Source organism: Lissotriton helveticus, chromosome 2_1 (assembly GCF_964261635.1).
Source record: "Lissotriton helveticus chromosome 2_1, aLisHel1.1, whole genome shotgun sequence".
Taxonomy (NCBI): Eukaryota; Metazoa; Chordata; class Amphibia; order Caudata; family Salamandridae; genus Lissotriton; species Lissotriton helveticus.
The window spans coordinates 804,638,840-804,661,935 of NC_136059.1; the positions used below are offsets into that span (position 1 = coordinate 804,638,840).

General features: G+C 44.0%; 1 protein-coding gene across 2 annotated transcripts in view; it reads left to right on the forward strand.

Annotated features, from left to right (window-relative positions):
* Positions 1-23,096, forward strand: part of COMMD10 (COMM domain containing 10) — a 1,018,276-nt gene that overhangs the window by 101,913 nt on the left and 893,267 nt on the right. For both annotated transcript variants that reach the window (XM_078675543.1, XM_078675544.1), the window contains exon 4: positions 16,636-16,791. In XM_078675543.1, the coding sequence (XP_078531669.1) occupies positions 16,636-16,791 (156 nt within the window). The remainder of the gene's footprint in view (positions 1-16,635; positions 16,792-23,096) is intronic.

Sequence of the window (23,096 nt, forward strand, 5' to 3'; positions counted from 1 at the left end):
ACAAACAAAAAGAATAATTAATGCAAGAATTATAGTTTGTTCTGTTGTCACCCATTATTGCTAATGATTAACCCATTAATCTAAATTACCTAGCAGAAGCACAAATAAAGCAGCATTTTATATCTACCATTCTTCATTTAATCCAGCAGGTTTCTTTATGCACCTATAGAGAATAGAGTGACATCACATAGACAAGGAAAGCAAAATAAGCACATGCCATTATTTTAAAAACAGCTGCTATTAGTTATGACATGACAAAATGACAAAATTAATTTATTATTTTCCACATACATGAGAATGTAACATAATGCACATTTATGAGCACACATGTTAGTTTCCCGCGTGTTCTTTAATGTAATGTAACTTTAAACTAGGTTGGATTAACACACACACACAACACAAATTGTTAGCATAATTAATTAATCTATGGAAGTGTGACTTCACGAGTTGAAATAAAAATTATTTCTTAACCTCGCTTCATCAACTCCCCCATCTGGTGATTTTAAAATCACCAAACCACACCAAAAATTTTAGCAAAATTTTTATCTAAGATGAACATAATTCAATTTCACTTGTGTTAGTATTTCTAAAAACTTATCTCATTAGTTTATCTACAATTCTCATATTGAGTTTTAAGAAACCTCTCCAGTTCTATTTCTTTCTCTTGTGTAACATGCAACTGAGCTTCAATAAAAGTGTTGTAAAAACTATAACTAATAAAAGTGTCAGTATTATACTATGTTTGTCTTAACTAGCTGAAGCTTTACTTGTCATATTGACCTTAAATTTCTCCTTGCTAATTCCAAAAGGAAAAATGACAACCTAAATTAACCAAAGTATCAATTATTAGAAACACATATATCAGAGACATTTTACAATATCTCTTTAACATTAAGCATCTTGTATTGCATTTACAAAAACATGAAAGTAATTTCATTAAGCTTGCAAGGAAAAATAAAACAAAAATGTAAAAAAATGTTGTCTAAATTTTCTAAAAATTTCTAACACAATTTTCAAAAAATTTCTAACACCCCCCTTTTTCAATTTTTTTTTTATATATATATATACTTAAACCTTCTAACAGTTTTTCTTCGACCTAATGTCACATGTTATATTTTTCCAGCTAACACAATTTCTTCGACCTTGTGTCACCTAACACACTTTTTTCAGCCTTATGCCAAAAACAGAAAACCTAAAATTTTTAACAGGTATGTACCTCAATCATTGTCACTATTCTCTTCAATGTTTTCCTGACTGCGACTATTTACCCCCACTACAGGTGTCTCTTCTATTTTCTTCCCTGTCTCGCTTTTCTTTTCAGAATCTTTTTGACTTGATATTTCATCAATCTTTTCTTTTGATCTGTGTATCAATTTGAATTTTAGGCCTTCATTTTCTTCTAGCCAATTATCATCTTTTCTTGATAATTTCTTCTTTTGCTTGGTCACATTACATTCTGTTCTCCAAGCTCCTTTTCTTAATTTTCTTATCTGAGAATCTTCATCACTCTCATCAGTTTCAATGTCAGAAAATTTAATTCTGGACTCAGGTACTTCTTTACTCGGCAGCTTCACTCCGTTAGGAACATCATCTTTGTAGCTGGTACTTGGCAATTCATCTTCTTTTTCTTCAATTACCTTCAACTTCCCAGTTTCAGAATTCCTGTTCCTGCTTTCAGAGCTTCTTTCCTGCTTTTCAATACTCTCCCGATCTTGAATCACAATCTGATCAGATTCTTCTTCTACTTCTTTTTCTGGCAGATCTCCATCAATTTCTGAATCTGTCACAATTTTCAAGTCTTCTTCATTCAAGGCTTGTTTTCTATTCATGTTCTCCAGATGTCGACCAACTTGTCGATCTTCAAGATCTGGATTCTTTTCATGCTCTTCTTCAGAGTCTGAATCAGCAGTAGTGGCACTATCCTCATCAGGATTTTCAGGTGTAGATACACGAAAAATATGGCCAGTGTCAATCCACCTCTTCAGTCTTTTACACTTCACTGCATTTGTTGTGACAAGACTGACTGGCTTCCTTTTCTGCCACCTTGGCACTAGACAATTTCTTTTTAGACGAACCTTTTTCCTGATCCTTTTACCTGGTAACAGATCAAGTGCTTTCTCTTTTTCTCTTGTTTGCACTTCGGTTTCATCTTCATCAAACACAGAGATCATTTCATCTGATAAATTCCTGCAGTTCTTCAAATTGATACTATCATTGATAGTCATCATTCTTTTCTCTGGTATAAATGCCTGTCTCATGACCTTGTCCATCATAATATAACGTGGACTTAAATCTGTCTTTTTATCAGTAGTACTTTTCAGAAATATCAAAACAAGTGGAAGGACATCTGTCCACTTTGTACCTGTAGCTAGGCTCATTTTTGCATCTCTGTCTTTTATAGTAACATTCTCATGCTCCTCAACACCTGAAATTTCTGTTCTATCTGTACAATGGAGCAGTCTGTTTTCAATATATCTTCTGCCATCTAGTAAATTTGCAACAGTAATTTCATCATTATGTCTCATCTGAAATGTTTCAACCCATATTGAAAATAAACAGATAATCACAAAAATGTAGCACAGTTTGTCATGCAGTGCCATCTCAATGAAATCCATTTGTAATGCAGTGAATGAATCACTCTCCTGTCCTTCTGTTCCCAATCTCACAACTGTTCTCTTAATTGAGTTCACTTGCTGGCAAGTCAGACACCTCTGGTAAAGAAATTCTGCAATTTTATAGTACATTCTGTCCATGTCAGTAATCATGCTATTAGCAAAACTACTCTGTCATCTTTGTGTATCCAAATCTCATTCTCATCTTGCTGTCTATAATCTGTTCTTAACCATGTGTTTCTCAACCATGTGTTTTTCTCCTCATGAATTGCTTCATCTTGTAAGTCTTTGACTCCCTGCCATGTTTCAACTACAGATGTTAGTATTAGTGAACTCAAAGCATGTTCATCATTCTTTTTGTATGCTGCACATATCACGACAGCAAACCTTTCTGCCAATTGAATGTCATCAATCAACCTTTTAATTAAATTTGCATTTCTGATAAGTGAACCTGTAGAATTCAATGTTTCAATCTGTTGATCAATTATATCTGTTGCTTGGATGTCTTCACTCAAAAGATCATCAATTTTATTCCAATATTCTGGAAGTGCATCTGTTCTTTTTGGACTGTTTTCTTTTTCTTTATTTAATCCTGTATCTGTATTGTCTGTCTGTTCATTAACAAAAATTTGCAATGGCAGTGAAGCCATCTCAATCTGCTGAATCATCACCTGTCGCTGTATTTGTAGCTGTTCATTCAGCTCATTTATCTCAATCTCCTTTTCCTTTGAGCATAATTTTGACTCATCAGGTTGTGTCAATTCAATCATATCAGTATCAGACTTCTCACTTGCTAGAACTGAAGTCATCTCTGTTTCTTGCTGAGTTGTAATCCCTACTAGTTCAATCTCAAGTACAATAGAATAAACGTTTTCAGTAAAATTTTGAATTTCAGAATTAAATGGGACTTTTAAAACTGTGGAACTAATTTCATCTTTTCCAAGCACATGCACTGTCTCTGTTTCCATAATTTTCATGGACTCTTTTATATCATTTGATGAATTCACATGATCAGGAATATTAATTCCAGAAATACTAGGCATTTCATCATGCTTTTCTGTCACGTCAATTTGAGAAGAAGTTTGAGCTGGGACTCTTTTAATCTGATCTGGTATTTTTGGCGTTACATTAATCTGTTCTGGGGGTCTTCTTGAATTTCTGTTCTGATCAATATTTACAACATCAATTTTACATTGATCAATATTTTCTACTCTGATACCTTTATTATTTAATTTCGCTAATTTGGGAATCATTAATTTACTCTCACATTTAGCAACAACCTTTTTCATTTTCTTATACAAGGAAGTCATTTTCTGTAGATAATTTTGGTAAATGCACTCTCTAAAATTGCCTTGCAGTGTTTGCTAATCAATTAATTAATTAATTTAACACTATCAGGTGTAGAAAATTCTTATAACTTGGTCAATTTAATATTTCTCCTAATTTACCTGTATCACTAATTTTAATAAACCTGGAAAGAAAAACATTAATTTGCAAAAACAACAATATAAAATATTTAATTTGCAACAACAAAACACCTAAATGTAATTGGGTATTTTTAAAATGTATTTATTTGCACTTACACACCTTTCTGCATTAACAGCTGTGGAAAAAGAAATCCTGATGTGTTTGCTTTTAATTTAAATTAATTGTTTTACTGTAAAATTCTTCTGACCCCTTTAACAAAATTTTTAGCTCAAATCTGCTTTCTTCTGACCCACACACTCAGGAATCTCTAAATCCTTTATTTTGTAATTCCAATGGCAATAGTTTTTACCTAAATTTGTAATAATTAATATTACCAATATTCTTTCTCAAGTCACCTTTGCTGCTGTTATCTTAATCAGGGTAGCTGCTATGATATTCAATACTTTAAAAAAAAAATTCACCTTCCCAATGTTATGGTCAAATATAAAAAACGAAACTCTGGGCACTACTAACACAGAAAATCAAAGCTCTCTGTAGAAGTAAACAATGGGTATTAAATGCCTGGGCCAATCACTACCGTTGCTTTACGCTCAGCCAATCACAGCGTTTCGCATCAGCCAATCACAGCGTTTCTCTAGCGACACTCAACCTATTACAGTGCATCTATCGCTGTGACGTGTACGCTATTGCTGGTGTTTCCCCTCGCACTCTCACACCCCAAGCAGCCCTTTCCCACAAAATGCGATCTCAACTACAATGCAGAACACGAAGCGTGATACACAAAAACAATGTCCTTCTTTTCACGTCCAACTGACCAAACCTGGTATATTTGTAAAATGTAAACAATCTCGGCAGATAGCAAACACGACACTCCAGCCAATTATAGCGCGGCTGCAAATGCCTCGACCAATCACAGCACGGCGCTCCAGCCAATCAGAATGCTGCTTTCGCAAACTCAGCCAATCACAGTACAGCTGCAGCTACAACGTTACTGCTACTGTTGCAGTCTCTCTCCTCTTGCGCTCAGCCCCTCCTCTACCAAATACGATCTCAACACAGCGCGCAATCTCTCGCCCAGCCCATATCAGCTGTAACACTAAAACAATAGCGTTACTAGGAAGGAAATCTAAAGCGGGTGTTTTTACACTTTATAATTTACTCGACAATTAATTTGAAACAACAGCGCGCCTCAGCCAATTAAAACGTTGTTAGTATTAATTTTACCAATCAGAGCGCTTCTTTGCTCTCAGCGAATCAGAGCGCGACTTTTATTTGACACACTGTTCAGCGCGGCGACTCTACCACACCCTGCCGCTGCAGATTTAAGCTCTCTCTCCCCTCGTCGTTTAAACTGTTTTTCTTGTTTGAAATACAATGTATATCGTTTGTTATTCACTTTACATGTGACAATCTTTGTCTTTAAATTAATAGCACAAATTTACGATAAAATAAAAACGGGGACATTTGTAAGATGTAATTAAATTTTAAGCAACAACGCCTTTCCTTGTCCTAATGCTCTAAACTCTTTTTATTCAATTTTAGCGCGGTTCTACAATGACGCGCCAGATTTTGGAATCAACTATAACGCGGCCGCCCACACAGCCATTGCGGCTCTCAGCTCCTCGCTGCTGCTCTTAGCAATTCGCGCCTTGCCTCCCCTTTCTACAAATTAAGATACACAATAGTGCTTTAAGGAAGGGAACCAGACGGGTACTTAACTTTATTTTAAAGTTTGTTCATATAAAATTTGGGAAAATTTTTCAGCAAGCGACCATTCTAAACATTGAAACCCTAATAACGAATCACAGCCCAGCTTTGCTCTGACGCTGCGACACTCCAACCAATTAGGGCGCGACCCTGCTATGACGCTGCGGGCACTCTGACCAATGGGAGCGCGGCGGCTGTGACGTAGACAGCCGCTGCAGCCGGCAGCTCTCCCCTTCGCTGCTCACTCGACAGACCGCCCCTCCCTTCAGAATGCACTGTAATTACAACAGCGCAGTTGTAGAAAAGAAAGAAATCATGGGGAAAAATTCATTTATATGTGATACACACGTTATTTATTTTCATTGTTTCATTCAGGAGAGTAATTTAAAACGGGACTTTTATCTTACAATCAAAGTGGAGATCCACCTCTATTTTCGAGTGCGCTCTACACTAAGAACTTGCTCATATGGACAACTAATTTAATGTTCCTCAATATGCATCAAATTTGGAGACGCTTTCTCGGTAGGCAGTAGTAACACAGCCAATCACGCGCAACCACTACCCAATATTGAAACGCTCTATATCAAATCACAGAACTGCTTTTCACAACATTTCAGCCAATCAGGGGGCACCTTTTCATTAACAAACCAGACGCTCTAACCAATCCGAGCGCTGCAGTTCTGACGCAGGCAGCTGCTGCAGCGTCAGTCTCTCCCTACACGATCTCACTCACAAAAATAGCCCCTCCTTTACAATTTTCGATCGTGTTACTTTTGAATGAATTTAAATAGCGTGCAATGCTTTTTAGTGTATTTAAACACTGCACAACATCTTAAAAAGTCTTAGAATGGTACAGACTTTACCTTGAACGTTCCTAAGTACCTTAGAATTACTCTTGGTACAATTTAGTAAGTACATAAAACAAACTCATCTGCCTGCTTCTTCTAAATAGGATAGTTTTACATTCATTCAAGTATTCTCAGCTTGGAATAGTCGGCCCTATTTTCATAGAATATGCATTTGCCAGTACAGTAATCCTTTTACTCTACCCTTCATACAAGTAATTATGAACTCATCTCCCTTAGAATGCACAACCAAGTGACATTTCAAAGTTGAACTTGAACACAATTACAAAACAATCACGCACTTTCAAACAGAAAATTTCCCTATTCAAACACACATGAAATCCGTACAGGACTCTCACCTGTTTATAGATATCATGCACCGTTAGTAAAATAAAGACGTTATCCGTACAGGACTCTCACCTGTTTATAGATATAAAACATGTACCCCTACAGGACTCTCACCTGTTTATAGATAATCATGCACCAACATTACCTTACCCCTCACTCAAGCTTGAATATATACTATTACTCTTATCACAGTGAGTTTTACAACAGGCTCTCAGTCCCTATACTCATGCTGTTCAAATTTCTTAGATAATCCTCACTATACAACATTCACACCTAGCCCGAACATGTGTTGCACGGCCACAACACTGGTGATACACGGCGATATCACCTCTGAAGCAGAACAAATGTACTTGGGTAACCTGCTTACATATCAGCGTCCTGATCACAGCATTACACATCTCTAGCCATGGCTAAACTGAGAAATGTCACACTGCTTGAAAAATCTCTTACATAAAACAAACTGACTAACTCAACATATGTTAAATTTTAATCCTATGAATATACCAACATATATGTATCATACATGTAACATGTATGTCAAAAACAACATATAAACCGTCCGATGGCTACCATGAAATTGATCCAGCGCTCTCACCAAAATATTGCACAAATGACTCTATCTACTACCACCAAACTTACACTACAACACTAGGCCCATATCAACAATAGAGCGACTGAATCATGAGGCGATAAGATCTAAATATGTTGTTTAAACTATCTACAATAATCAAGACCAGCTTGTCATTTTATAAAGTTTATTTAAACACATCTAGGAAAACTCAGGTTTTGGAATTTTATTAAGCAAGCATTAGAAAATGTCATAAAGAGAGGTTTATTCAGAATTAATAAAAAGAGCATAAATCAAGAATTATTTTTCATTAGCAGGAATAAGTAAAATTAAGCATTTTCCAAAATCCTAACTATCTCTCTGTCTCTACCCTCATCACCTAGAAATAAAGTAATTAATAAAAACTGCTTTCCTCACGTGTGTAGTCCATCAGCATAACACGTCCTCCAGTATTTCTCGAGCGTAAGCCAACTATCTGTTCTCTGAACCCATTCTTATACCCTAAATTAAGCTGAGCTAACTATTTTTCACACTCCAGCAGACTAATTCTAGTTCTCCATTGGCTGAGCCACCTCGTGCCACAGTAAACTGTGACACCTCCTTCTCACATGCCCGGGCAAATTCACCAGTTCATTGTTCATGTAGAAGTCTTGGCAGCATTTCCTCAGGCTGCTACAATTTGTATCGAAGGAAATTCAAGCAATGCAATTTTTGTCACGTCTCTTCCTTTCAACCTTGAGCTTGTCCGTTCTAAGCTCCCGTGGCACGTTAGCAGATTTCTCCACAGAATCATCTTTTAGCAGTTCATTCCAAAACCTTTCAAAATAAAAGTTCAGAGGCTTTTTCCATCCTTCTCAGAATTATTTTCTCTTGTGCCATTTTCATCAATAGGCCTCTTTTCAGAAAGCGTCATTTTTCTGCGCCACCTCTCTTGCGCCACTTTTAAAAGTGTACTATTTTTCTGCAGCCATCTCTAAGCTTCATTTGTAAAACTATTATATAAACAAACAAAAAGAATAATTAATGCAAGAAATATAGTTTGTTCTGTTGTCACCCATTATTGCTAATGATTAACCCATTAATCTAAATTACCTAGCAGACGCACAAATAAAGCAGCATTTTATATCTACCATTCTTCATTTAATCCAGCAGGTTTCTTTATGCACCTATAGAGAATAGAGTGACATCACATAGACAAGGAAAGCAAAATAAGCACATGCCATTATTTTAAAAACAGCTGCTATTAGTTATGACATGACAAAATGACAAAATTAATTTATTATTTTCCACATACATGAGAATGTAACATAATGCACATTTATGAGCACACATGTTAGTTTCCCGCGTGTTCTTTAATGTAATGTAACTTTAAACTAGGTTGGATTAACACACACACACACAACACAAATTGTTAGCATAATTAATTAATCTATAGAAGTGTGACTTCACGAGTTGAAATAAAAATTATTTCTTAACCTCGCTTCATCACTGCGCATCTAAGTAAGGCATAAGAGAAAAGAAGCAACACCACCATTACCAGCTGTAAAACAAAATAATAATAAAATGAAAGCGGTTTGGGCAGTGGTGCTCGAACAATTTTCAGAGTGGAGGTACTTCCATCAATGTAACATCATTGAACTCATAGAGATTGTAAAAAATCCAAACCTTACACAAAGAACAAGTGTAGTGAATGAGCCACGCCCATTCAGCAAGAGAGTGGTAAGGGCAGTGGTCGAAGTGGGGAAAAAAAAGTAGGGGAACTGTGGGTGGAGAATCAGGGGGCGGGAATAACCGAAGATTGGATCAGTGGGCGGAGTCAGGGGTGTGACTAGAAATAGCAAAACTCATGGAACCACCCTGCCGAATAGCCACACCTGCAACCACGGGCTTAAATTAAGCACTGGTTGCAGGCTTCATCATGAACTGAGCTGGGGCAGCGCAGTCACTTTACTGGCTGTCTTGAGTGCAGACGCACAGGTGCGAAACACTATGGACCAGGCCACCTGATCTGCACAAGTGGAATGTAGTTTTGATGGGAATTTTTGTACAAATATTTGGACCCTACCACTGGTAGAAAGTAGAAAATTAAAATGGTATGTTTAGCTGATTTATCAGTGCAAATTTGGATTTGTAACTGATCGTCACTGTATCGTTCACTGTAAAATGTTGTCAAAGCCTGTACACAGTTGTCCAGCAGATTATTTACACATGATTTGACACTTGACCTGGTTCTCAATAAAGCTCCACCCCTGTGCCCCTCTTTACCCGAGTAAATGCGGTCTTCTGTATCTGTGCAACTTTTGTGGTAGGGAGTGCCACGCATGGCTTCCACCTTGTAACCACCACAAGGCGCACTGAATCAGCTAGCAGGCACTATGGACAGCATTTCTAAGGTGCCAACATACCTCAATGAATTAATACTCACCATAGACATCTCGTGTGTATGGATCATGCTGGCAAAACCAATTAATTATTCCCAGGTTGGTTAATTTTCGCATCGCTAGATTGGATACATAATGCTTAGAAACGGCAGAAACTTACATTGATTTGTACACAAGCCAAGTTGAACTGATGTTGCAATTTACCAATGGAGCACAGGCTGGTGCTGCAATGCTGGCTTTGCAATAGCGCAGCTCACGTGCTTGGAAACTGATTCTTTTCGGTATTTACAGTATTTTGTCAGCTATTTGTCTGTCTGACCTCTACCCTGCTTCAGAGTGAACAAGGCTGCTACTGAGGAGCAACTCTAGAAGTAGCCATTTTGGTGCCCTACAAGACTGAAGCTGGAGAACCAGGTTCAGGTCTGGCAGGAGGCTCAAGCATTCTGTGATTCTGGGCAAATCACTTAGGGGCCCATTACGATGACGGGCGGACATTGTCCGCCCGCCACCGTAAAAGTAAACGGGACCGACCGCCAGAGGTGCGGCGGTCCCGCTATGCCAATTAGGGTGCACCCGCCACCCTGGTGGTCGCATCCTGCATATTATGCATTGCGGTGGGTGGTGGTGTCAGCAGGACCCGCCGCAATGCACAAAATACATGTTGTGCATTGGCATGCACAACGTGACAGGCACCCTGCGGTGTCTGCCACCCTGTGTATGCCAATGGTACCCCACAAGTGCATCCCCCACCCCCCCAACACCTTGTGGGCCCGCAACGGACCCCCAATGCAAAGACCGTCTGTCTTTACATGGCGGCAGCTCCGCCACGGAAAGGCCCTTTTCCGCATCCATTATATTATCTGCCTTTTCTGCCAAGCCAGCAATCTGTCCGACGGAAAAGCGGCGGACGGTCTTTCCGTCCGCCGCGGTGCCCCTCGCCATACTAATTAGGTGAGGTTATCACAGGGACATGTGGCGGGCGGATCGCCTCCGCCGGACTGGCGGTGGAGATCCGCCTGTTATCTTTAATAGACCTCTTAGTCTCAAGTATTTGCAATGCAATAGACCTCCTAATATTGAAAGCTTGAGCTTTGGGCGTGCATTATTATTTGCAATGCCAATAGGTCAAACTTTCAGTAATGTGAGACCCATTGCATTGTAAATGCTTGTTTTAAAACACCAAATCCCTGAACACAGACAAAGCAGTGGTACACATTAAAAACATAACATAAGAAAAACAGCTGATAAGACATATGACATTTTCCAGTTCTTTTTTTTAAAAAATGCACTGGGTATTCTTTCTTTTTCTCACCTTACTTGATATTTATTTCGGGGCATGGAGGTCAGAGGTAGTCCAGGCTCCTCTTGCAGTCCCCAGTGCAGGGAAAATAGCAGACCTGTAAAGGAGGGGCTGGGGACCTCTGACCAGGCACACAGACGAATTTCCAGGAGAGGCTGCTGGGGCAGGGTCAGCTGTGGGTACATCGACCAGCGGAGTGCCTCTGCTACAGCAGCCACTGTCCTCCTATTTTCCAGTTCTGTATGGGTGGATATCAGATTTACAGCAAGCCATGAATCCCTTTTCTTCTTTTCCAAGTGGTGTCCGTCAGTCTGCCTGAGCTCGAAAATGAAGGGCAGAAGAGGTCAAGGGCGGGGCCACCAAAGCATCCTGATGTGACAATTGAAATGGTCACAGTGGGGAAAGACAGGCAGCGTTCTCACTAAATGAAGTGTGAATCACGTCACTACTTCTGCTCATTCACAGCTCCTGCCCATTATCTGCTCCTGCCCATTCACCGCTCCTGCTCATGCCTAATCACTGCTCCTGCCCCGTCACTTCTCCTGCCCCGTCACTTCTCCTGTCCCATCACTTCTCCTGCCCCGTCAATTCTCCTGCCCCGTCAATTCTCCTGCCCTGTCACTTCTCCTGCCCCGTCACTGCTCCTGCCCCATCACTGCTCCTGCCCGTTCACTGCCCCTGCCCTTTCACTGCTCCTGTCCAGTCAGTACTCCTGCTCATGCTCGATCACCGCTCCTGCCTCGTCAATTCCCCTGCCCCCTCACTTTTCCTTCCCTGTCACTTCTCCTGGCCCGTCACTTCTCTTGCCCTGTTCACCGCTCCTTCCCTGTTCACCGCTCCTTCCCTGTTCACCGCTCCTTCCCTGTTCACCGCTCCTGCCCTGTTCACCGCTCCTGCCCTGTTCACCGCTCCTGCCCCGTTCACCGCTCCTGCCCCGTTCACCGCTCCTGCCCCGTTCACCGCTCCTGCCCCGTTCACCGCTCCTGCCCCGTTCACCGCTCCTGCCCCGTTCACCGCTCCTGCCCCGTTCACCGCTCCTGCCCCGTTCACCGCTCCTGCCCCGTTCACCGCTCCTGTCCATTCACCGCTCCTGCCTGGTCACTGCTCCTGCTCATGCCTAATCACTGCTTCTGCCCAGTCACCTCTCCTGCCCTGTCATCTCTCCTGCCCTGTCACCTCTCCTGCCCCGTCACCACTTCTGCCTGAAACCTTTCCTGCCCGGTCACCTGTCCTGCATGGTCACCTGTCCTGCCCGGTCACCTCTCCTGCCCGGTAACCTCTCCTGCCCTGTCGCCTCTCCTGCCCTGTTGCCTCACCTGCCTTGTCACCTCACCTGCCCTGTCGCCTTTCCTGCCCCGTCATTTCTCCTGCCCCTGTCCTGCCCGGTCGCCTCTCCTGCCCGATCGCCTCTCCTGCCCGGTCGCCTCTCCTGCCCGGTCGCCTCTCCTGCCCGGTCGCCTCTCCTGCCCTGTCGCCTCTCCTGCCCTGTCGCCTCTCCTGCCCTGTCGCCTCTCCTGCCCTGTCGCCTCTCCTGCCCCGTCGCCTCTCCTGCCCCGTCACCTCTCCTGCCCCGTCACCTCTCCTGCCCCGTCACTTCTCCTGCCCCGTCACTTCTCCTGCCCCGTCACTTCTCCTGCCCCGTCACTTCTCCTGCCCCGTCACTTCTCCTGCCCCGTCACTTCTCCTGCCCCGTCACTTCTCCTGCCCCGTCACTTCTCCTGCCCCGTCACTTCTCCTGCCCCGTCACTTCTGCCCCGCTCACTGCACCTGCCCCATTCACTGCTCCTGCCCCTTCACTGCTCCTACCCAGTTCACTGCTCCTACCCAGTTCACTGCTCCTGCCCCGTTCAGCTCCTGACCCTCACTTCTGCCCTGTTCACTGCGCCTGCCCCGTTCACTGCTCCTGTCCGTTCACCACTCCTGCCCGGTTACCGCTCCTGCTCATGCCTAATCACCGCTCCTGCTGCATCTCTTCTCCTGCTTCGTCGCTTCTCCTGCCCCGTCACCTCTCCTGCCCCGTCACCTCTCCTGCCCCGTCACCTCTCCTGCCCCATCACGTCACCTGTCTGTCACTTCTCCTGCCTGTCACTGCTCCTGACCTGTCACCTCTCCTGCTGCCCCGTCACTTCTCCTGCCCCGTCACTTCTCCTGCCTCGTCACTTCTCCTGCCCGTCACTTCTCCTGCCCCGTCACTGCTCCTGGTCCGTCACTGCTCTTGCCCCGTTCACTGCTCCTGCCCCGTTCACCGCTCCTGTCCCATTCACCTCTCATGTCCTTTCACCACTCCCTTTCGGTTACCGCTCCTGCTCATGCCTAATCACCACTCCTGCCGCGTCACCACTCCTGCTTCGTCACTTCTCCTGCTACGTCACTTCTCCTGCCCCGTCACTTCTCCTGGCCCGTCACTTCTGCCCTGTTCACCGCTCCTGCCCCGTTCACCGCTCCTGCCCCGTTCACCGCTCCTGCCCCGTTCACCGCTCCTGCCCCGTTCACCGCTCCTGCCCCGTTCACCGCTCCTGCCCCGTTCACCGCTCCTGTCCATTCACCGCTCCTGTCCATTCACCGCTCCTGTCCATTCACCGCTCGTGTCCATTCACCGCTCGTGTCCATTCACCGCTCCTGCCCGGTCACTGCTCCTGCTCATGCCTAATCACTGCTTCTGCCCAGTCACCTCTCTTGCCCCGTCACCTCTCCTGCCCCATCAGCACTCCTGCCCATCACCTTTCCTGCCCGGTCACCTTTCCTGCCCGGTCACCTGTCCTGCCCGGTCACCTGTCCTGCCCGGTCGCCCTCTCCTTCCCTGTCACCTCTCCTGCCCTGTCGCCTCACCTGCCCTGTCCCTTCTCCTGCCCTGTCACTTCTCCTGTCCTGTCACTTCTCCTGTCCTGTCACTTCTCCTGCCTTGTCACTTCTGCCCCGCTCACTGCTCCTGCCCCGTTCACTGCTCCTGCCCCGTTCACTGCTCCTGCCCCTTCACTGCTCCTGCCCCTTCACTGCTCCTACCCAGTTTACTGCTCCTGCCCCGTTCACTGCTCCTGCCCCGTTCACTGCTCCTGCCCCGTTCACTGCTCCTGCCCCGTTCACTGCGCCTGCCCCGTTCACTGCGCCTGCCCCGTTCACTGCTCCTGGCCGTTCACCGCTCCTGCCCGGTTACCTCTCCTGCTCATGCCTAATCATCGCTCCTATTGCATCTCTCTTCCTGCTTTGTCACTTCTACTGCCCCATCACCTCTCCTGCCTCGTCACCTCTCCTGCCCCGTCACCTCTCCTGCCCCGTCACCTCTCCTGCCCCGTCACTTCTCCTGCCCCGTCACCTCTCCTGCCCTGTCACCTCTCCTGCCCCGTCACCTCTCCTGCCCCGTCACCTCTCCTGCCCCATCACCTCTCCTGCCTCGTCACCTCTCCTGCCCCTTCACGTCACCTGTCCGTCACTTCTCCTGCCTGTCACTGCTCCTGCCCTGTCGCCTTACCTGCCCTGTCCCTTCTCCTTCCCCTTCACGTCTCCTTCCCCGTCACTTCTCCTTCCCCGTCACTTCTCCTTCCCCGTCACTTCTCCTTCCCCGTCACTTCTCCTTCCCCGTCACTTCTCCTTCCCCGTCACTTCTCCTGCCCGGTCACCACTCCTGCCCGTGACTTTTCCTGCTCGGTCACCACTCCTGCCTGGTCACCTCTCCTACCCAATCACCTCTCCTGCCCAGTCACCTCTCCTTTCCTGTTGCCTCTCCTGCCCCGTCACTGCTCCAACCCTGTCACTTTTCCTGCCCATTCACCGCTCAGTCCGTTCACTGCTCCTGCCCGGTTACCGCTCCTGCTCATGCCTAATCACTTCTCCTGCCCCGTCACTTCTCCTGCTCCATCACTTCTCCTGCCCCGTCACTTCTCCTGCCCCGTCACTTCTCCTGCCCTGTCACTTCTCCTGCCCCGTCACCTCTCCTTTCCTGTTGCCTCTCCTGTCCCGTCACCTCTCCTACCCTGTCACTTCTCCTACCCTGTCAATTCTCCTGCCTGTTACTTCTCCTGCCCGGTCTCCTCTCCTGCCCCATCACCTCACCTTTCCTGTCGCCTCTTCTGTCCCGTCACTGCTCTTGCCCAGTTCACTCAGTGTACAACATTGACAAATTACACAGGGTGGCAAGTTCCCCACAGTACTTTGTTTGGGGAAAGCTCCTCTGTAATCACTAACTCCAATCTCACATCATGGGAAAGGCAGACGGCGGGTGCATTGTCATTCTAAAGGCGAATGAGCCTCACTCTGAATGACAATGGTTCTGCCCACAATATGTGAGAGCTCAGAGAGGGGCTGATGCAGCCTCTGGAGTGCAACAGAGAAGTGCGAGCCGCCCCTGCCACACAAGCTGAATTAAAAAATTATGTTTTTAAGTAGGACTATTCTTGCCGTACCGGGATGTTTTTTTGAAAGAAAGAAGTAGGGGAATGGACTGTAATAATTTTTCAAAGTAGGGGCACGCCGTGCCCTTCCGATCCTGCCCACTTCTACCACTGGGTAAGGGTATTTATGTATGTAGCGGGTGATGCTTTTTGGACCACTCTTTTTCCAATATATTACTAAAGCATGGTGTTGTTGTGTTCAATTTAGACACCACATATTTTCCATTGAAATGGCCACTAATTTTTCAAAGTTATACAGTTTTATGTAGCGCATAGAGGAAAACGTGTGGAAATTGGGTATTTGTCATATGCGCATAAAAAAGAAGTGTCTTGATTTGGTTTCTTCCTATTAAAATCTATGTTTCCATCACACCTCAGAATTACAAAAAAAGCGCATCATCTGTCCTTTCCCAACTGCTGACTTTGAAATATGTGTACAGTTCATTTATAGGTATTTAAATTACACTGTGTATTTGGGGAAAAAATCCTACAGTCTTTCGTTTCAGACCAGCCAGATCGTCACACAGTTCAATTCACAAAATCCTCTAACTTTGCAGGAGAGAAAGAGAAGTAAACACCAACCTCCATGGTGATAGAATAAGCAGAATTGTGTCAATAGACGCAACCTGACGTTTGACCTCCGTCTTTGAACACAAGCAAATGTGGGAAGAATAACAACAAAGCCGCATGTATATTGCCCATTCACCTTCAGAACTCCAGTATGGATATTTTGGGAGTGCTGCCGCTGCCGCACACCAACTTCCAGCGCCTATGGGTTGTTAGTATTCTGCGCAGTGCTGTTTGATGTGGGCTCGCACCTTTTGACGAGGTTCTTGCAGCCAAACATGTTTTAGCTTTGCACTTATTTCTGTTATATTGCCACTAGATGGCAGTAGAAGCAAGCGTGTGGCTCCAGAGTGGGCACTATGAAAAGTGTTCTTATTGTAAATGGTATGTTATCTGTTTCGGCGCCGAGTAAATAACTTGCTCATTTATTACACGAGACACAGAGAGTCCCTAATATGTAACACTTGTGCTTTTTCCGCCCTTTCAAACAGGCAGTTTATCACAATGTGAAACCAACAGTGCTTAAACAGCAACTCGAGAACATTCACCTCGAGCAAGATAAGGCCGAGGCTTTTGCCAGCGCGTGGACCAGCTCTGGACAGGAAACCGTCGAAAAGTTTAGACACAGGAACTTAGCTCCCAAAAAGGTAATCTATTATAGCGTACTGCCAGTCATTTGTAACCGGTGTAAATTCTATAGTTATCTCCTTATTGATTAAGTCTTTTCTAAGTTTAAAGATTCCGTAAACGAATTGAATTTATGATACTGTCGCATGTAGCTGAGGCTAAACACACTTTTAACTGGAAATGATGAATTGGGAGGCAAAACCTGTCCCTGAAAAAAGTTCGAACCAACCCTGAGCCCCACACTAACAATTACGTGCTGTGTCTGTGGATTGTGTGTGGATAAGGGAGGGGCTCCCAGCTCCCACCCCGTCCCCAGATTTTTTTTTTTTAAAGAAAATAAAAGCACTGTTTAAAAATATATATTAACTAGGGACACTTTGGTCTGGATTATAGCAGCCCATCCACCCCTGAAGACACCCCCTTAACCTGTGGCCCAGCTGTGTAATGCCAGTTTACCCAGTTCGGCTCTGTGCCTACGGAATATAATGCTGTAAACACGCCAGCTCGTCCCTCAGGAGATGAATATTTACAGAACACGGGGACTCCCCAAAGGAATTATTTTGCATGATTGAAATTGCTCTACCTGTTTTATACCCCCAAAACGAAGTATAGGGTACATGCATCAAGCTAATTACCGGTCACAAAGGGGTTGATTCTTAGGGCATGTTTGTGCACCACATGTGCACACATGCCAGTTTTGGGGATGAATCAGTATGGCCTTTTGGCCCCCTATCATCTATGAAATTGCATTCGCAATCAGCGATTACCTATTTGGTAATCGCAAATTGTGAATGGTTTGCGATTCATTCGTATGGGCATCTAGGCCCATAGGAATGAATGGGAATGCATTTCCTGATAGCGAATCGCAATTTGAGAGTCGCTATTAACCTCATCACTGCGGCGCGAATTCCGCCGCAGTGCTGAGCATTCCAATTGGGGGCGTGGTCATGACGGCTCCCGGCCGTCATCAGCACACGCCGACCATGACTCATGACGGCCGGGAGCCGTCATCAGCATCGATGAGGTTAAGAAATGTGTAGGAATCACATTTTTTTTTTGTAAAACCTACATGCATAGGCAATTGCAATTCCTTCGTAGTGATTCCTTAATAATCGATATTAAGGAATTGCAATTGCCTAGCTTGATGCATGTGCCCCTATGTCTTTTCATAGATATTTCATACATTGTATGACAAAAATCTCTCTGTATACAATTTAATTGAACATGGAGCGTGTAGTGCGTGTGATCATGTATAGAAGAACCCTTGTGCTCTTTGGTGGACTCCTTTCAAAGTACGTAATCAGTTGGGAGGTATCTGGGGTCTCTGGGTGTGGTCAATAAAGTTTATGACTGAGGAACATCAGATACTCTCAACTTCACTAAGTGAAACACAAGTTATTATTATTATTATTATTACAAGTTTGTATTGAGCAACAGCTACCCCCAACAGGGAGGGGGGGCTGGCTCTGTAGCAGACGGCAGCAGAAGAACCAATGAAGGGCTAAGGGCTGGAGAAGAGCCAGGCCTTCAGAGCACGTCGGAAGATGGCTTCTGGCTCAATCATGCGGAGAGAGAGAGGTAGGCCATTCCAGACTTTGGCGGTAAGAACCGCAAAGGCTCTGCCGCCCATCCTAGAGCATCGGAAGCGGGGGATTGTCAGAAGGCGGAGAGAGTTAGATCGAAGATTCCTACTGTGTTGTGAGTGTCTAAGGTGGGCTTGAAGGTAGGAAGGGCCACGTCCTTGGAAAGCTCGAAAAGTCAGAAGGAGCGCCTTGAACTGGATGCGCTTGATCACAGGAAGCCAGTGAAGCTTTCTAAGGTGGGGGGTGATCGAATGGAAATAAGGGATCTTACATATCAACCTGGGAGCCGCATTCTGGATGATCTGCAGGTGCCTGGTCAAAATAGCTGGAGCTCCAAGATAGAGGCTATTTGCATAGTAGAGATGGGAGGTGATTAAAGCATGGATGATAGTTTACGAAACTCCAGGGGGAGGAAGTGCAAACATTTGTGAAGCATATGAAGTTTACCAAAACAGGAGGAGGATACCTGATTGATTTGAGATTTGCTGGACAGGGTATTGTAAAACCGAAAACCAAGGTTCCTTGCTGTGACCACAGGCACGGGAGGAGGGTCCAGTTCAGTAGGCCACCACACCGTCCAGGTTATTATTCTCCTATGTTTTTGAAACCTCCACCACCATTCGACACTGTCAAAAAGCAGACAATTGGTGCCAGTTGGACTGCATGGATCGAAATGTTCGATGACTTCATAGATGCCCTAGAAGAAGCTGTGAGTTCTTAATTCTTGTGCTCACTGTCAGTTGACCCCCCCCCCCGGTCCTTGAGCAATTCCTTACAAACGCAGTGCCCTGCCCATCCCAGGCTGGGCCTCTCTCCCTCTACATTCCTTACGGACCCCCATACAAGAATCCCCCACACCTACTGGTCTGTCCTTTTCCCTAATTATTCACCATTGGACACCTGCTGAGTTACCTTCTGCTTCCCTGGCATCTGGCCAACCATCTCATTTCCCGTTTCGGTTGGACTCACACTGCGACCTGCATGTTTCTAGATCCTTCTGTGGACCTATGCAGTCTCTTCCACCATCTCCTCCATTATATTGGTTGTTGTTGTTGTATGGTTCGATTAGGCATTCTTCCCAGGCCATATTTCCTTGTCCTGATGATGATCCCATTATTTTGTTAGGGATCGAAACACCGTTGACCTTAGCACCTTCACACTGAATTGTTCAAATAACTACTGTACACTTGTGCAATGGTGCTCTTCATATGCTTGTGGCCTAACAGTTTATTGTATTGTGGCAACACATGACTATGCCTGAGTTCGTCAAATCTTTCTTCTTGAATTCTGTTGCACTTTCTATGCTCATTTTTTTATGATGTAAATAAAAGTATTCATGGCAATTCTGTAACACAGTCCTTATTGTATCACTGTGATGATCGTTATCGTTTGTCTATGTTGTAAGGCACTATTGTTCCTGTATAATCACTACAAGAAGCAGATGGCAAAAAAATCATCAAATACTTAAATAACCTTGCAGTTGATGGAGTGAGAGAAGTGATAAAGAAAACACTACAAACTGATGAGCTGATGAAGTATCGTACCGTCAAATCAAAGAAACATCGGAAGCCAAGTTTAATCGACTACGAAAGGTACATTTTAAACTAGGCAAGACAGCAAGCAGGTTTAAAGATGGATGAGTTTGTCAAAAGACTTGATGCCCTCAACAAGCACTGCAAGTTGAGTGAATTCAATGACAAAGATGCCATGGGTCTCAGAGTCATCAATGGTTTCCTCTTTGAATTCGTTCAGATGGCGCATGCTGAGGGAGGCAGTATAGAAAAGGTACTCATGGCTACAAGAGCTGAGGTAAGTGCAGATCGTCAGGCTGCTGATATGGAAGCTGGAACAGTCCAGAATGAATCAGCATTGAGCATGAAAAGTTAGTAAAAACAGAAAGTGGAGGCCCATAAGATGTCTGCACAGAAAAAGAAATTGTGTTTCCAATGTAGATTTTCATTTCCATATGAAGGTAAATGTCCTGCCATTAGACAGACATGCAAAGGCTGTGGAAAAGAAAACAATTTCATAACAGTCAGCAAAGTGAAAGAGAAAATAAGTGTGTCACGATGAGAAGAGAAAATTAATCCAGAAAGTTCCAGTACCAGTCTAGCCATGCCCACAAGGCCAAATGGCAACTTCAATTGAGGCAAGTAGAAACTAAACAAAGTTGATTGTCATCAAATTCTTCTTCGATAGGCTCTTTAAAATCACGATTAAGTGACAGTGAGGAAGATGCATGTGCACTGGTGATGTCGATTGCAAAACAAGGTACACATGTAGCATTGCCTGGTTGCAAAGAACTCAACTCAAAGAGAGATCGCCTCGTGTAGTGACCAAACTTATTTGGGCGTTGCCCCAAGATCATGCTAAAAGTGAATGGCTGCCCTACAACTTTTATTACAGACAGTGGTGCATCGATCAAAATCATGCAGGCGGAAAAATACAACAAACTGTCTCTTATACCATGTCTACGCCATTGCAAACAATATGTGCACATGGGTTGTTTCTATGCCATTGCAAAGTCAAGGGTGAATCGTAGCAAGCATGCGGCATAATAAAACGACAGTACAAGCACCATTTTATGTCCTCCAAGGTAATTTGTCGAGTGAATGTCTACTCAGTTTCAGCACTCTTGCTGACATTGGACTGATATCCATCAACTACAACCTCAATGCACATTCGGAAATAATAAGTCAATTCCCATAGTTGTTTCATGGACTGGGAAAACTCAAGACAACGAAGGTGCAACTTCACATTAGAGAGGACATTCAACCTGTTGTTCAGCGACACAGTCTGATTGCTTTTCATTTACAGGAGGCCGTTGAGCAAGAACTAGAAACATTATTAAAGCATGACGTCATTGAACGCTTTACTGGTCCGACGCCATGGGTTTCACCCACAGTGGTGTTGTCAAACAAGGACAGTGGAAGTGCAGTGCGCATTTTTGTTGATATGTGCCAGGGCCAACAAAGCAATTGAAGGAGAAAGATATCCAGATCCGCACTTAGGGGACTTGATTACACAGTCAAATGGCACCTAAGTCTTCTCCTTTCTTGATGTGAACAAAGACTACCATCAACTCGACTTGAAGAGGACTGTAGGTACAATACTACTTTTTCAACTCGTGTTGATTTGTTCTCATACAAAAGACTATGCTTTAGTGTGTCGTCGACTGCCAAAATCTCTCAGGATGTCATTTGCCGAATAACTCAACCCGTCACACATGCTTTTAACTACAGTGATGATATATTAGTGTTTGGTGCCACTTTAAAGGAGCAATACAAAGCTCTTAAACAAGTATGCTGTCTGCTCGCAGATGCAGGTAACACTTGAAATGCAGAAAAGTGTGAGTTTCACAAAACCAAACTAAACCTCTTTGGGCATATTTTTTCTGAAAGGGGAATGTACAAGCATTGTCATACACTTGTCCTCCACAAGATGTACCTATGCTGCGATCCTTCTTAGGCATGGCCAGATATTGCTCCAGATACATTTGTGACTTTGCCGTGGTGAATGCCCCATTAAGAGATTTCATGAAGAGGAATATTCCTTTCCAGTGGTCATCTGAATGTAACCAAAGTTTCAAGAAAATCAAACACCCAAATTGAAATGCGATGGATATGTGTTATTTTGATTCAAAGTTACCTGCTGAGCTCATTATAGACGTATACCCGGTCGGTTGGGTGTAATCCTTGCTCATCCAAATGCTCAGAGACCCATTGTGGACTATGCTAGCAGAAGTCTGTCTAAGACTGAACATGGCTATTTTCAGTCAGAAAGAGCCTGGCTGTAGTGTGGAATTGTGAACATTTTCATACGTTTCTGTACGGAAAGCATTTCACCCTTGCCACTGACCATCAGACATTGCTCATCAGTTTGGGAAATCCGAAAGCCAAGATGTTCCCTTGCTTTGAGAGGTGGGGGTTGCGATTGCAAGAGTATGATTACACTATTGTGCATAAGCCGGGGAAGGATCAAAACCAGGCAGATTACTCCTCACGAGTGCTGTTACAGCGTCACAGTGCAACGTCTAAAGCGGCTGAAGAGTACATCAATTTCTCAGTAAAGTCTAGCACCCCTACAGCCCCAGCCATAGAGCAGATCGTTGCTGCTACCAAAACAGACCAAGATATAATCACACTCAAGGACATCACTGCAACGCAGTCATGGAAAAACATCTTCGACCACTACAGACAACTTTGAATATCAAAAATAAAAAAATCTACAGGAAGAACTTTCCGACACTCAAGAAGGTATTGTACTCAGAGGATAGAGAATTGTCATACCTGAGAGCTTGAGGCAACAAGTTATTGAACTAGTGTGGTTCCCTCACCTTGATGAACTAGTCAAGAAGGAAATGAAAGCTTTTCACCTGTATAATTGTTTCTCTCCAAAGACAACACAGCATCCACTAAATATGTCCTGACCTTCTTAAAAAAAAGTGGGAGAAAATTGCAGTTGATTTCTTTGGTCCCCTGAACAATGGACAGCATCTCATGGTAGTCATTGATGAGTACTCACGTTTTCTCTTAATGAAAGATTTATCATCAAACACCCATGACAAAGTTATTGAGAGGCTGGACATTTTCACAGCGTGGGGTGTTCCCTCCATTCTTAAATTTGACAACAGTCTACCCTACAACAGCAGGAAGTTTAAGGACTGTCTTAGTCGCTTGAACGTTATGCATGAGACAAGTAAATGGCATTGTTGGGCGAGTTATGGGCACCCAGAAAAAGGT